Source organism: Molothrus aeneus, chromosome 2 (genome assembly GCF_037042795.1).
Source record: "Molothrus aeneus isolate 106 chromosome 2, BPBGC_Maene_1.0, whole genome shotgun sequence".
Classification (NCBI taxonomy): domain Eukaryota; kingdom Metazoa; phylum Chordata; class Aves; order Passeriformes; family Icteridae; genus Molothrus; species Molothrus aeneus.
The window spans coordinates 64,857,709-64,875,318 of NC_089647.1; the positions used below are offsets into that span (position 1 = coordinate 64,857,709).

At 33.6% G+C, this 17,610-nt stretch overlaps 1 protein-coding gene across 1 annotated transcript in view; it reads right to left on the reverse strand.

Moving 5' to 3' along the window:
- KLHL1 (kelch like family member 1) overlaps positions 1-17,610 on the reverse strand; it is a 182,629-nt gene that overhangs the window by 11,702 nt on the left and 153,317 nt on the right. The window contains exon 8 of the mRNA XM_066545060.1: positions 8,173-8,335. Coding sequence (XP_066401157.1) covers positions 8,173-8,335 — 163 coding nt within the window. The remainder of the gene's footprint in view (positions 1-8,172; positions 8,336-17,610) is intronic.

Genomic DNA, 17,610 nt, shown 5'->3' on the forward strand with positions numbered 1-17,610 from the left:
TTCTCCTTACATGACAGTAACTGTGTATGCCAATCGAGATATTTTTCTTAGTTTTAATGGATTAGTAGAAGAATAAGTGAATCACCAATAAGTCACAAGAGCAAAGAAAACCTCAAGCAACAAAAGCTATGAGAAAAAAATGGCACCGATGGGAAATGTAGTAGTTTTGGTCATACTTTCTTGTCTTGTTAGTTCAGCATGAAATTTTGAATAGTTACTTCAGCCTTAAAACCACAATTAAAGCATATTAATACTTCCTTTATTTAATAATTTTGAGCAGTTCCCTAGTCTTTGCTGAAGTATGAAAATTATCCATGCATTGCAATTGTATGGCTGACTTGCAAAAAAGTCTTAGGTCATTTAGCTTGTGATCTTCACAATAAACAAACCCTTCTCTGTTCAAAAAACTCAGCCAATAATGTAAGATTTATCTGAAGCTGGTCTACTGAGTCAAAAGAAATTTCATCTTACTCAAATATTAGTTATTAAGAAGTTAATCAAGTTTCAAATTGGAAAAATAGGAATTAAAAGTGAAGATGGCTTTGCATTCTATTCTGCTGAGTATAGTAGGTATTTGTCAGCTCTTGTAATGCCTGTTGCCCATAAAGATGTTTAGTTGAGCATTAAATTAATATTTAGCTTTCTTTAATTTCAGTCAGATGCGCATATTTAAATATCCTCCCAGATGACACATATGTGGAAATAAGGAAGTATGTGCATACACATTATAACACACAGGAATTACATATGTACACATGTGTAGTCTAAGTTGAAGCCTACATCTGGTGTGGGAGGATCTCTAGACTGCTCCAACTGCACTGCACAAGGGCTTCCTTCCTGTCCCAGCACACAGGCAGCAAGAACCATGTGAGACAGGTTTGGATTCTCATACTTCATCTCCCACTACAGATAATAATGAAAAGCTAAACTTTAGTCATAATTAACAATATGATATTAATACTTTTTGTAGTCTTGACCACAAGAAAGAAAACAATCATTACTCACTTTTTTTTAAAAAAAAAATCTGTGCTTAACTGGGGAAGCTGCGCATTTGAAAAATAGGCAGTGAATTTTCCTAGGCATTATCTACACTGCTTCCTGCTGTCTAGACTGGTGCATATATTACATTTAAAAGCTTAAATGAGATGGAGCGACACCACTGCCTTTTTCTGCCACGTATAAGGACTAAGTTAACTCACTATGTCTGTCTGGCCTGAAGTACCCATGCATATGTGGGGGGATAGAATGTAAGAAAATAAAGGTAGTGCAGAAGGTAATCTCACCCCTGAAGAGTTGCAGCTGCACTAATTAGCAAAGATTAGGAACAGGCCTGCTCTTAACAGGTCACAGCTGTGTCTAATAAGGATGAGTGATATAAAAGAGTGGGTTAGGTGGGTGAGGAGTGAGCTGGAGTTTGTTGGTGGTATTATGAAGAACTAGTCAGTGCTGTGAGGAGCTGCCTATGAGAAATCACCAAGAAGGTATGGAACTTTGGCAATAACATGACAACATGTATGTCCAAATTAATTCATACTGTACTAGATCATATGCATGTTTATGTAGAATTTATAATTCATTACAAAACTTACAGGACAAAAAAAATAATTATGTAGTGGAGACAAATGGTTTCTTATTACAAAACCTGAATGACAGATCTAATCACAATTTATAGTCATTCCAGCTGTACAACAGTTAACAGCCAGCTAGTCTGAAAATTTTGCTGTGTGGGTAACGGATGAAGAGAAGGGCATCTAAAAGATGTAGATGAACAGTAAATATTCAAAATAGAAATGTGGTCCAAGCATCTGGGACCCTGGGCACAGTATAGCCAGAGAAAATAGGCTCATCAGGTTCCCACTCTGCAAGTGAGCAATGTTTTTAGCATCTCTTGTGTCTCCTACCAATGACTTAGTTTCTGAAGATGAAGGCGTCCTAGCTGCATATGCATCTGCCTTGGACTGTAGAAAAAAAATAGTGGGTTTACATTAAAGATGCATGATTTCACTTTTCCCTTATAAGAGTTATATAAATTTACCTAGTTTGTATCTTTTTAAGGCTAGCCTAGCCCCACAGAAAGAAAAGTAGACCTGTGTAGAGTCTCTCTCTTTACAGGCTGGATGCAAAATAAGAAGTTAAATCTTGCTTGAGAAAGAGAGACTATAATGCACTTTGAATTAAATGGTACATTCACTGAGCTGCATGAGACCCCCATGTAGAAAATATGAATTTGTGTGCAAAAGCACAAAAGATCAGACCAGGGCACTGAATTAGTAATAAGCCTTAATGATTCTGCTAAGAGAAAATGCCACAGATAGTTTATTATATGATGTATGAAAGCCAAAGGAGCAGAACTCCTGGAAGGGGCTGTAATCAGCCATACAATCAAGTTTTGTAGGTGGTTATATGAATGTAATACATTCCTAATTCTCTCATGCCAAACACTCAACTACTATTAAGGACTTTGTGGAATTATTAACCTTCGTCTCTCCAAGGTCAGTTCAAAGCAATTATATTCCTGGGTAGTGACTAACTATAAGATGATTTTGAGAACCTTTCTTGTGCTCACATTAATTTGGTTTGAATTTTGCCACTTTTCTTAAAAATTAAGGTTCATCAGGCTAAACTTTCTGATAGTTACTTTGTAATAGTACATAATAATTGTAAGGGGCACGTTAAGCTAAAGTAACCGCTATTTACAGCAGACATAATATTGATCTCAATAACACAAGTTTCTTTCCAGTTTTTCTCATTAAATGGCCTGAAAACAAAACATTCCACTGTGCATATGCCAACATCTCTATTGGGCAGCTTTCTGTGTTTCCCATTCAAAATGAAACAGAGAATAGCTTGGAAAGCACTGCCAAAAAATAATCCAATTTATGACAATCCATTACTAAATGAATCTAATTATTTCAAAAGTGGTGGAACTGAATGAATGTAACTGAATATAAATAGATAAATAACTATAAAAAATCCCAAAGCTACATAGTTATTGAAGTCTCTCTACATAACTAGTAAAATTGAAAATGTAACACATTAATTTGCGTGAATGTAAAGGGAAAAATAATAAATATGCATGTACAAATGTGTTTTTAAAAAATAACAATTAGTATATTCTATCAGTACTTAAGCAGAATTAATAGGATGTGGAATCTGATCTAAATTCTATGTTGCAGTTAAATAAGAGACAAAACTTGACAACTGTCTTTCAACAATAATATGAAAAAAAATCAGTGTCTCAGGCAAACAGGAAAAAGGACTTTTTTTCAACATAATTGATTGAGAGAGATGAGGCTTGCCAAACAACTCCAATTTTAAACCTGTTGGATTTGATTAAGAGGATCTATTCTTAGGGGTTTGTTCCTCTAAAGGAAAATATCTCTGGGTCAGTTAATTCATCTTGCCTGCACTCTTGCATTGCATTTTCCTGCTAAAGATAATATATAAAGATAACCAGTCACAGGCACAGTGGCCTGTGGAGGACACCACACTGGAGTAGGAGGTTATCTCTCAAAGGACTGCAGCCTATGGAGAGCCCATGATGGAGCAAGGAAAATGTGCCAGGAAGGAGGGGTGGAGAAAAGGGTCTGAGAAACCACAATACCCATTTCCCACCCCCTGCACCACTCAGGGATGGGGCTGTAATGTTATACAAGGCATAAACTGAGCCTGGGAAAGGGGGGAAGAAAGGTGGCAAGTTAAAATTTGGGGTTGCTTCTCAAGAGCCAGAATCTGTTTTTATTATTAATGAATTGCATTAATTTTCCCCAACTCAAGCCTATTTTGCCTGTGACAGCAAATGGTAAGCAGTCAGATGGATATTGATGGAGAATAATATTTTCTTGCAGCATTTCTCCTTGCTCTGTTACTTTCCTTCAGAGACAACAAACACCTACAAAACCTTTCTTTTCCTCAAATAAATGTAAAATATTACTTAAAAGAATACTTGCACATTTGTACTTCTAAAAGTTAAGATTAAACAATTCTTTGCTTTTTGTCATCTATCATATACCAACAGTGTTCTGTGGTATTTAATAACAGCAGCAGGAGGGGATATCAAGTTCGCTATAGAATGTATTTGAGGATGTGGCAATCAATAAAGGGCAGGAGGGCAGGACTCTTTTTCCTTGACTCCACAAGATGTTAGCATGAGTTTGAGCTGCTTGCCAGTGTGTGTCAAAGTCATGATTTTTGGCACTGCTGTGATGTTCTACCATTCAAAATCAGCCTGTGGATGCTGTCAACAGCTGAGCATTTTATGCTTTTGTAACATAGATTTACTGATATTCACTAAAGGGATCAAGACTAAAGGGCCAGACTTTCATGGCAGAAAGCTACAGTTGTTTCAAAAAATATTGATAATTTTGAATATACCAGTAGAAACTAAGGAATATTTTTTGTAATGCAGTCTTTGTGGACATATAATAGAGCAATATAGAAAAACTTCAGTTATGGTAGTGACACAAAAATGTTTAAAATAACTCAAATCTGTATAATACAGAGAATGTCTTTAAGGAGTGTGTATTCCTGATGAAGGTGTGTAAACTAAATTTCATTTTCACTTAGCACTACACTATTAGCATAAAATATGTTCTGAAATTCACTTAGTGGAAAGGTTTAGTGTTCTTAGGGAATGAGCAGTTTGTGTATTAGAATTTTTAATAGAAGGATAAAAAATAGCTATGGTATTAGCTAGAAATTTGGAAGCATTTACATTTTAAGTTAATGAAGGGATTAGTATTTGTTGGATTGAAGGTGTTGACTAGATTTCTGTTCTTCTTGAGGTTTAAAATCAAGAAATTAAGAAACGCTTGAAATAGTTAAGTGTTAATTTCAAAAAGTTTCTGGCAAATATAGACCTTTTCACACTTTTTGTTCCTTGGTGCTTCTAACTCATACTAAAGAGAAGTTCTATTGCTTCAGCACTATCTGCTGACAACTGTAGAATGCTGATCTTATATAGAATAACTTACACACCACTTATGTGACCCCCAAAGAAGATTCAAATAAGTCATGCCAACTTTTGACTCACTATCTGCATATAAAAAGCACCATCCTCTACCAGTTTGTTTTCAAAGTGTAGATCTCCATCCCACATCTAGTATTTAAAGACCCATATCTACTGCTGATCTGAGGAAGTTCATGCACTCTTTCTCTCCCAATATCTGCAACAGCGTTGTTAACATTAACAAGGCAGAAGGGAGGATGCTGTTTCCATATCAGAAGGAATTACTGACCATATTTCATCCCAGGAAATTCTACAGTCATGGCAAATCCTACAACACCTATATTTAACAAAATATATTAAAAACTGATAAAATTATTTTTAACTTGATGTCTTTTACATATATAGTAAGGATAACACACTCCACTCTTGTGTTACTGTTTGACTATGAGAAACAAGTGAAGATGTAGGAGATGGAATCCCCAAAGCCTCAGCAAACATTGTTAGTGGTGCCTGGAACATATTGTTGACTTGGGAAAACAAAAATATCACTTAAGAGGAAAATTCTCAGATTCCAGTCTTTGGTGTTAGATAAAACCACATAACATTACCCTTTATGTGAACCAATAAACAGGCTTTTGGAACCTGATGAGAGGTTTGTGGACATGATCTTATTGTTCCCATATTTTATTTCATCTCTATTTTCCCAGCTGAATTGCAGCTATTTTGTGCATGTGTTTCTTTGCCAGCTGTATCAGTTTTGCTGCTTTTCTTTGGTATGTCATGCATTCTTGATAGTCTTGGTACACATTATATAGCCTTTGCAATTTCATTTGAACTGCCTTTGATACAGATGACCAGAATTCCACACACTAACACAACACATATATTTCCAATATTAATAAAATTTCATGTATTCTTCAGTAGCATTTCCTTTTATTCCCCCAGATTTCTTCTTCTGTTCTTTTTCTGTGCTAACAACATACAAAGCTTTTTTCACCTCTTCTTTTACTTCTTAACATTAATTTTCTTCAAACACAAGGCTTGTTAATTCACACATAAACTGCTAAATATACTATTTGTGTTGCTTCTTAAGATCATCCAGATTTATGTGGCCAACATGAATTTGGTCATTTGGCCATCATGTATTCATGTGGCCAACACGAACCATATGATATTATTCCCTTTGCTGCCACTTGGTTTAGTAATTTAACTAGCTTGCTCCTGCTGTTATACTCTTTTAACCCAGGACAGATCTGTAAAGAATTCCAGGGGTTACTGTGACATCCTAGTTATTGAATAGAGTCCTTTTCTTCTTCAAATCCTTGTACTACTCACTTTTTTTATCTTAATTATTTATTCATATGTAGCACCAGATAAATTGCTCTGTTGAAATTCTGGTAAATAAATTTGTCATGTGTCTTTTATCTTGAAAAACACCTTTACCTTTTATTAGTTGTTCTATCTCTCCTTACAACTAAGACATTTAAGAAAATTAATATTGTCTGTGCTCCTCACTGAAGGATAGTAACTATTATATCCTATTACTCTGGGAAATCTGGAGGTAACAACCAGGTGACCTTTGTGTAGGGAGGGGAAGATACTCCATTAAGCCTTCGTGGGTGAAATAGTACTGCAACTTCTAAATGTAATAAGGTTACATAAGTACAGAAAAGAACCATGGCAAATGGACTAAGTTTAAAATTTAAAAAAAAAATCCCAAGCTTCAGATAGTTATCTTTCTAAATTTCTGAGAAATTCAGTAGGATTTTATTGCTTCAATATTTAAATATTTTTCAAATTAGTTTATGAGGCACATGTTGACACAATCCTTTTCATATTTTAGGAAAGATGTTGATATAATAATTTCAGTTTAAATTTAAAAATGTATTTCAGTGAAAAAGCATTCATTTCTATGCACCCTGTTTTGTCAAATTTAGATAGTATTGCTTTCAATTTGTTTGAGCAGCAAAATAATTGATAATTTACTTGCATGATCTACAAAAGTGAGCTTCTGAAACACTTCAATACATCAGCAACTAATAAGAGGTTACTTACAAATCAATCTCCTCACTCAGAACCTGATGAAATCAGAATATGAAAGCTTTAAGTTTTTTATTTATTTCCATCATAAGCCAATAGAAAAATACTATTTTCATGTTTCCACTTTAAATTAATTTAAATGGAAAACAATTTCAGCCAACTATAGGGCGATGGAAGATCACAAATGGAATAGTTTCTCACATTAAAACACAATCTTTTGTGTTTTATTGTGAGAACACAAGTGGCTATACTTTTTCAAGTCTTTTAAGAAACTCACATTTGAAATATTTGGCACCCAGTATCCATTTTATGTAAAGTGCCCAAAGCAGTGTGAGAGATACACATGCAGAATAGTTTGTAGCACTCTCACTTCAACAAGCATCTGATGCATTTCATTTATTTCCTATTTAATTCACTGCTGAAGAAAGAAATCATAATGAATAACCAAGAAAAAATTCCTCAGAACTTCCATACTAAAATGGAAAAACTTTTTTCCTTTGCTGAATGTTAAACCCAACATTGTATTTCTCAATGAGATATCCATTTCCGATATCCTGAGGAATGCAGCACATGTCCGTTGTGTGGAACATCAATGTAGCAAGAATATTGCTGGGAATTCGAAAGATTCTTAAAAAGGTTTTCGAGTTGCAGTTCTTGGCATATTGGGTATTTTTTAAAGATGGCTACTCAGATAAAAGGAATAAAAATCAATGGCATATTTCTACTTGTTGCAGTGAGACCACTGCTTTTTCAGTTTTCAATGTGTCCATCCTACCTTTCTTGGACACAGATAACATCTTTTTTTAACTTAAAGGTGTTTGATGTAAGTCATGAAAAATTCAATTGAGTATCTGTTAACTGGGAAGCATTAAATATATGGTCAGCTGTGCAAGAGAAACAAAGCTGGAATATATATGTGTAATCATATGCTGTTCTTCATGACTTTAGATCAATTTTTCCAGTTTTTTTTCTCTAGATGTTGCTTCTGCTAGTCTGCTGCATGGCTTGTGCACCACCGAAACCAGTTTCTTGCAGAGTAAGAGGGCTATTAGAGCAGCTTTGACCATTTAATCTTCTCTGGAACAATTCAATGCCACTGCAACTTAATAAGCGAAAGCAATGACCATTAAGCTTCATTGGTTTTCAAAAGAAGTGTTTCAATTGTGTAAGCACACCCTACTCACTTGCCATTTAATGCTGCTACTCCAACAGTGCTTCTGGCAATTGACATACTTGCCACAAATGTCCACTGCTGACTTTGAGGGTCCCACCTCTCAACTGTGTTCAAATAACTCCAGCCATCATGTCCTCCCACTGCATAAATAGGCCCTTCAAGCACTGTAACTCCTAAAATGAAGGAGAAAGTGAGAGAAGATAAAAGTGTGTTTCCTCTATCAGTAGTAAAAAATAAAAAAGTTTTCCAAAACACAACCAACAAATGAACTTTTATGTTCAAAATGAAAATGGAAATACCAATTTGAGATTTGATTAAGAATCAGCAAACAGGAATGAAATTAATGCCACTCCACATGGCTCTATGAAAAACGGGTCTTGTCAAACAAACTTAATTTCATTTCTTGACAAGAGTGTTTGCTTCAGAGAATAACCTGTCAAGGATGTGATCCTCTTAGATTTCTCTATTCCCTTTGGTTTCTCATAACATTCTGATCATGAATTAGCTCTTTAGAATAGCAGTAAAGCACACAATAAAGTAGGGACTGGATACCTGGTAGATCTCTGGTTATTGTCAACCTAAGGGGGATTTCACTGAATGGAATTGCTTCTAGAGGGGTTAAAGTCTGTTTTTGCACCATTTTTGTCAATCACATAGAAGAAAATGAACAATTCTTCCATAGCAGGAAGATTGATGGACTGATACAGAATCAAAAAAGACATTTGAAGTCTTGAGCAAGTAATTAGACTGAGAAATTTAAGCTGCTTCCTCAGTTTCATTCTATCAAAAAAGAAAAATAAATAGCCACACACCTTCACAGAAAAATAATGTTGGATATATGAGTATTCTTTTATCTACTGAAAAAAAATAAAATGTAATGTGTGAAACCTGAAGTTGAACATATTTCAATAAGAAACAATTTTTTAACTGTGAACAGTTTGAATCACCCAGTCAAAGGAATTGATGAATTCTCTATCTCACAGTCTCTTCAGTTAAGCTTAGAAGGCTCTGGAAGATAAGCTATAGCTAAGCACCGTTTGTTACAAGACAGTGAACTCAGTAATTCCATTCTATGAATCCATGATCCCAAATAAACATCACTCTGAAAAATCTCAGGTGAAATCCAGTCCTGTTTCTAAGCCAATGTCTTTTTTTATCCTCACTACATTTCACACGATTTGAACTCATCAAAAAGTCAGAAAACAATAGATCATTAAAGTTACAGAGAACAGAGAATGGCTTTGTTTTTTTCTTGCAGGAAAGTCTATCTTTAATTTTCAACCATGTGAAATCTCCCCTTTCTGTGTGGGAATGTTTTGTCTTATTTCAGAAAACTAATTCATTAAAAGCTTATTTTACTTTAAAACTATATTTATCAATGAGTTTGAATATGTTTTATGTCAGTGTTCACAGAAAATGTTCCTGTACTTTGGATGTTGATTTTTGTTTGTCAATATTTTTTAACTTAAAAAAGAAAATAATTTTAAAAAGCCTACTAACCCTTAGAAAAATGTTCCTCCAAATGAAGGTTGAACCTTTTCTTTTTCTATAGAACTCATTCTCCAATTGTTTTCATTGCCTTGCCTAGAAATTCTTTCTTTTCAATCACATGTTCCAGTTACAATTTCTCCAGAATATTAAAGTGGGTATTAATCTGAAGTAATGATCCATATAGCTCAATATTTAATCTCAGAACATGACCAGTATGTGGGAAAATGTGTCAGTGGTCACATAAAAATTATGGAATTATATGCTAAAATATGTAGTTTGAGTGTGGTTTTTTGTTTACTCTAGTATCTAATATTTTAAATATTCTTAAATCCTGAACAAAGAGGTTTATATTGTAAAAAAGTATTTACTATGACTTGCTATAAAAAACATGGTTCCCCTTAGCTTTTTCATCTATATACTCTTCATTAAATGTAAAGTTAAATAGAAAATCAAGTTCTTTTTGGGACAAAAAAATGAATCATATTCAAAGGAAGTTCAGAGGGATAAACGTTTTTGTACACATACATGTATGCATACTTGTTGTCTAGACAAAAACACAAACCCTGTCTCACCTTCAAACATAAACATTGTTATATTATTATGCGGTGAATTTCACAAGGAATCTATGATGCACATAAAAATTACATCTCTTCAGTTTTGAAATTTCCAGCTTTTATTTCCTGAGATAACTTATTTGCACTTTCACTAGGATAGAAAATGTTTTCCTCAATTACTCTTTTTATCTCCTTCAGTATTTGATTTTTTTTATTTCAAGTCCTTCATATTTGAGCTTTATTCTCATCTATTTCCTGCTGGAAATTAAGCCATTACAATTATTTAATTCACTTTTTGTAGGAAATTTGATTTCCTCTTAATCAAAATACCATTCTTCCTGCATTTTCATGGAGCTTTAATTTTTTTTTTAATGACAATAAAAAAAGATAAGCTCATTGCATTAATATAATGTTACTTTCTCTCTGCATTTCTTGTTACAAAGAGAGAAAAGTAACATTGAGTAACTGCACTTTATACAGAAAATAGTCTTCAATGGCTTCTCTGTTCTCATCAGAACTTTTCTGAGTTTATACAATGCAGATAAAACCCTGTGAGATGCACAGCTCCTACTGATTTTTCACCCATTGCGGAAACCAATATACTGCCCTCAGTAGTTTCTGCTGCCCTTTTGTGGAAGCTGCTGCACAAACCGTTGCATCTGCTGGCTTGCATCTCTATTACCTGTGTTTAGACCCACCTATCTATGAAACCCCACATTTGATTCTTATGTTTTCTAAGAAGCCAGGTTGACAGTGTTCTAAGCTACACAGAAGTATTTTCTTTCCCCATTAGGCAGTGCTTGAATCATATGTTTCAAAATATTCTAATGAGTAGTAATGATAATGTAATCATCTTGCCCAAGTAAGTATATAAATACACATTTTATATTAGAGGGACTGTGTCTTATATGAAAAATTCAATATTCAAGCTTTGAATTCAAGCATTTGGATTCATTCTAAGCTTAGATGCCAGAATGTCTATGTGATTTTTATATCACACATATGGACTAAAAGGTATTCCCAAAGGTATTGCTTGTAGCCTCCTTATCATGCAGGATGGATTGCAGTGCACCTCTTCTCTGACTGAAATTACTGAACACTCCATGATAACAGCTAATGGCAACACCACAATCAAAATCTTAAGGGACACATTCCCCAAGATCACAAAGCAAAATATTTTCCAGTAAAACTGATGAAGCAAGACTATTCTCTATTCTGAATGTTCCAGGTCATTTGTTTTAATAGAAGAAAAAAATTAAATTCATTGTAAGTAGTCTGTGTTGAAATGTCAGGGTTCCAATACTATTACCACACTGTAGAATTCCTCCTCCTTAAAGAGCAAAGGTACTGAACTCTATATACCTTTTATTTTTTTTAAATGGTGCAGCCAATTTCTGCTTGGTCTCTTGAGATGAGATTTTTCATCTTTTTGTAGTCAAGATACTGAACAGTGTGTTAGAAGATCAAAGTTCATTTCAACTTCATGAGACAGGTTTTCATGTTCATTGTATATCCTAGTATAGTGATGTCAGAGTACATAATTTGGTTTTCTGTCATCTCTGTCCACAAAATAATATACATCCACCTATATTAACACTCAGAATGTAGATATTGAAAAATATCTACAGGAATGGGGTTTTCCTGTTTCTAAATGAGAAAATAACTATTTCCAGCTGACACTTGAACTCTTACTGGTCATTAAGCAAATTGCACAGAAGAATAATGCTGTTGGCTCTTTCAGGAGACTTTGCTAAGAGAAGAGAAAGGACAGAAGGCCCTTATATATTTTCTTCCTGTATGTCATCTTCAACAATTTGGCAAAACCAGTTTAAGCCACAAGAAAAGAAAAAATCCTCTTGGATTTAATTTTTTACATTATATTAGTGCTTTGTTGTTTTCTGATAAAAGCAATAAAACATTCAGAAAGGGAGTATTTTACTGTAAGGGAATTACCTTAAATAAAAAAGTTATTATTTATCTGAACAAAGAAACTGAAAATTAGAGGAATCAGATCTTACCTTTTTAATTTGTAGAAAATAATAATTCTGGTGCTGAGGGAGTAATTTGTTCTACCCATCTTTTGATTGATTACTTTCATTTAACTAACACTGAATAGTTTGGCTTTCCTAGTTCTCATACAGTTGCAGAGCTGAACCATCTATGAACATCCCTTTTAAGAAAGGAAGCAACTTATTTTCTTAAGAGGAGATATGTTTTCAGCAATGTCTTGAGTAGTTAAGTGCTGTAAGTACAGGGCAGAGAAACCTTAATGTTTTCCTGAACAAAAAAGTACCTGGAAAATAATTCTTCTAAGCATTTTGACCTAGGAATTTATAAAAGCAAACAGTATTCTTTCTAAACTAAATGAGATCTAAAAAATTAATTGTCTAGTTTGCAATGGCAGGCATTTTTCTTTTGATTGCCTTCACAAAGCTATGCAGCAAAAACCCCTATTATGCCTAATTAGGTGCTCAATCTGTACAATTCCAATTATTTATACTTGAAGACTGGAATGGGATTTTAAATGGCTTTCTGTAATGTTACAAAATAAAGGAGCACTGCCTATAATTTTAATTCTGCAGTTCCTTATCTGCCTGATGGACCTAATTTTACAGAGTAAAATTTTAAAAATTATATTTGTTAAAATAAAATAATTATAAATATAGTTTCATACTGACATTTGGATACAAAATGTCAAAGAAAAATTATCTGTGGTCCCAGCTTTACTGTAGTTTCTGCATTTTGATATTTGCAGAGATGTGAAATTTTAACTGGCAAGGATATACTTGTATCCAACAACTTTAAATAAGGACATTACCTTTCAAGAAGATAACAGACATACAGTATATCATGACATTGAAGGTGAGAAGACAAATCAGTAGTTTGCTATTCAATTATGAAACTTGATCCAATAGCATCCAGACTTTATTCTACCCTTTTTAGGCTCTGCATTTATTTTATGTCCAGGTAGGAGCACATTTTTTAACAAACTCCTTTCTCACCCATACCGACAGAAGCATATTTATACAATTTTGTATTAATTGTAATTAATATTTTTGCTTTTTCTTACCCTGTTTTTTCTCTCTTTAAGTCTTAAACCACTCTTCTTCCATAGTAGTGATATCAAAGAAAGTAAAGTCCAATTTGATTTAAATTATACATCATTAATTAAATGATGAAATAATTCTCGTATTTAGTTCTCAAAGCCATAATATTCACTAAGGGGGAAATACAAATACTGTTCTTTGGATGCTGCATATAGGACTGCCATCGGCCAATCTGGGAATTTAGTGTGTCATTAATTGGAGAATTGGACCTGACCTACATTCCTTAGAGAATATTCAGTGACTCAACGTTGAAAGTACCTATTCCTATGTAAATTCACAAGTATCAAGGATGGTTTAAAGAATTATAGCAATATCACTGCCCTCTTGGGCCAGAAGATATTACATTAACTTGCTAATATAATGCAAATTTATAGAAGCAAAGATCTGCCTGTCGACCCTCTGTTTACTTTCAGTTTTGTAGATAAGACACTAGGTTCTCAATTCTGCTACACTATTATCCTGAGAACATGACTCAGAAATTATTATGAGTGTTACTGTTATGATATGTAACTTTTTATTGAATTGGGTCATGATCTACAACTTAGTAAAGGTGCAAAGTACAAACAAAAGGTACTTAATAACTCAGGGAAAAAATCCATCTGATGTTCCCCATGATTAGGAGAAAAATCCAAAGCAGAAATCTAATATACATGCAAATCAGTATTCCAGAGAAAATACGTTAAAATGTTCAGCCCTTATTGCAACTCACTGTGAAAGCAGTCATTTTTCCTGAAATTTCACATGGAAAAAATAATAATAATTTTACTACATGGAAGCATGTAGTACTGGTCAATGTTGCCTAAAAGAAAGATTCTCAAACTAATCTCTTAGCAGCTGCTTCTGGGGTAAAGAAAACATCTATATCAGAAGATTGCTGTGCTCTGGTAAGGCAGTCTGTTGTGCAACTCTTCCACTCAATGCTTAGGTAGAGATACGTTTGGTGGTTTTGTTTGTTGTGTTTTTTGGGTTGTGGGTTTTCTGTGCATAGAAATCACCACATAAAGATGGAGAACACACATCTTAACTGTAGCATTGCTTTTATGAGGTGCTGATGTACCCAGAAAGATTTAACATTGCAGAAAAATAAGATATTTACAATAGGATCTCAAGTTGAACTTTTATGGGACATGAATCTTTCTCAGCTGAAATGATACGATATGGCATCAAAAAGATATCAAAATTATACTGGATGGCATCATGCTCTGGAAATCTGGACTATCACTGCCCAGCTCAGTAGAATTTGGTCAGTATCATATATATGATAGCAGGAAATGCTGCAATATTTTCAGTTGTCTGCATACTCTAAGAAACTACTATCTGGAAAAGTTTCCTTTATCCAGCTGTTTGGCACTGTAACAAACATTATGCAAAAATATGATTATATAATTCAATAATTCTTTTATTTATAAATAGTTGTTCCACAATACTGGGAAATCAATTAGTCATAAGTAATTACAGTTTTATCATATTAATAATGTATGACCTAATCTGTTGGTTTCAATGCTAATTCAATTCTCTTCATTTTACTGACATTTCTTTCTTCCTGCCTTTCATCTCCAGCCTCCAGGTTCACATATGCCCTGACATCCAGAATGGAATCTCAGATTCTCATGTATCTGTCTCTGCACCTCTGCACGTTTTAATCTCCCACAGAGTGTTTGTTTTTTACATACAGAAAACATAAAAAAAAATATGTATTCATAATGTTGTAAAATTAAAAATATAGAAAATCAAAACCTCAAAAAAATAATTACTTATTTTTGTTGTATGTTAATAAAAGATGTAAATTTGCCATTTTTGGCTCTTTAGTAGCCCAGGAATGGTGATACATAAAAAGAAGAAGCTATCATGCAAGATAGCAGAGAAAGAAAAACAAAGATCCCTTTTATCTTCAACATTTTTATAGTTTATTTTACAGCTACCATGAATGGGTGTGTTAAGGCTTTTATTTATATTCCTAGTCTATTTTAATGGTATCTACTCTTCGAGAATGCTTTCTGACAGACTGTAAGTCCACAGACAAACATGTTTTTATTGGGGCTTAGCACTTTCTAAAATAACACCATTGCTTAACTGCCATAGCAAAAGTTTTTCAAATGGTGGATGAAAGTCCAGCTCTCACTGACTTCAAAATTATCTTTCAAACTAGGTCTAAAAAGAGGTCTCATTCATCATTAAATTTTCAGTGTTGAGTAAGTAATAATCTATCTTATATTATGGTTCATGAAAGAGGTAAAACTCAGCCTGTACAGTTAATAATTTTGGTACTTTGCTGTGTATCTGATCTACTCTGCTCATGAATCCTACAGCCCACGTTTTCCTGGTGGAACTGTTTTAAAAAATCTGTTAGTAGCACTGATTCGTCAAAGGTTTTGTTTCCTAACAAAATATTTGGCATAAAATAAATTAGAGGTGATTACTTTCCATATTCGTCTCATAAAATGCATCTTTAATATATATAATTTTATTGCAATGACCTGATCATTAAAATTTTTTTGTATCAAATATGTGTTACCTATGTGTTTCTATTTCACTTGTTTCAGTGCAATCCAATACTCATTTTACTATTATGGATCTATTAAGGTTTCTAGTATCTGATACTTTTTCTGATATTGCACTGCAGGCTTATTTTAAGAAACTATTGAAATTTTACAAATTTATTGTCAGAAATTATTTACTTAACCAAGGGAGAACAACGGGATTAAAAATATCTGCTTTATGTCAATATTTATATAGAGAAATGTGATACAGATTATTTTCTTTTCAACTTACTGCTTTATGAAGGAATAATTTCGCCAGAAGTTACTAACCCGGTAAACTGTTCCATTGATGCTACATTGTTACTGCTTGCCCTTTAAGACATTATGTACTTCATCACTATCCTAGCTTTATTTAAATAGAAGTGTTCATAAAAATTTACTGTATTTTTTTTTGTTTAGTTTTTTTGTCTTCAATAGTTTCTCAAGAATCAATATTTTTGACATCTCTCAAATCATACACACATACAGGCATAAATACCCAATAAAACACCGTTGGCTTTCTTTATAAAAGTGCAAGTGCAACTGGAATCTAAGTTATTTTTGCATTACCAGATTCTCAGTTTCCAGTCTACTCAATAGTATTTGTTGTACTTTGAGAAGCAGAAACTGTTACCAAGCCACAAATAATTTAATTCTAAACATGCTACATTTCTTATTCCCATGGAAATCAGATTATGCCACCACAGTTGCTCTACTCCATTGTACAATATACCTACTTAGACTGCTGAATCCTACACAAATTCTTAGACCTATAAAACTAAAAACTAAAAATATATGTAACTTGCCTCCACTCTAAGCTGCGCAGGATTTTAAGAGGTAAATACCACGTCCTGTCAGCCTCCTTCCATGCTGATTATCTTGCAAATAGGTATCTGACTATGGGTAGTGAGATCAGTATATTTTCAAAGCCAAAACCTAAAACAGAATCTTAGACACACTTTATATAGTTCATCAAAAGGACAGTTTTGAACACTTTCCTGAAAAGACTGCTGTTCTCCCCTAGTTATACAGGAAGCCTAATTTTCTCACCGTGGCACTTAAATTGTTTCTTTTGTAAAGATAAGTCAAATACCAGTTTTTTCTACTTTTTTGGTTTTTTTAGTTAGTTTTTTTTTTAATCACAGTTTCATTGGATTTGATATCTAAAATCGTAATTAGTCTATCATTGGTTCCATATTTCCCTTCTCTCCCCTCTTCTACACAGACTATTAAGCTCAGCATGGAAATTGAAAAAGTGGAGACAGTGTTGCTTCATAAAACTGCTGAATTAATAAACCAGAATTGGTTTTACATTTTTCACATCTTTGTCCTTTCAGTCTCTTTCTTCCTTTCCTATACGGATTTTGATTTGGTCTTCTTGTTTGTCAGGTTTCACCTTTCCCATATTTCATTTTTGCCTTTCACCCCACCTTTCTGTATCTTACTGCTCTTTCATACACCATTCTGTTTTATGGACTACTCAACAGGGATATTAAAATCACTATTACTTTAAATAATAGTTTTGGATCCCACAGTCTGCCCTTTCTTTTTTGTACTTTAGTACCACTTATTTCAAACACTGCCATTAAAAGAGCTTTCACTCATCTTCAATTGGCAGCTTTAAAATGGCCTAACATATGACTTCCTATGGACTTGTACTACAAGGCCTGTCAACTTTTATTTCCTCATTTCTACATGTATCAACTTCTATACATATGCTTCTTTTGAAGATTATATGAATACAGGATAAAGTGAATTGTATTACCTGATTGTGGCC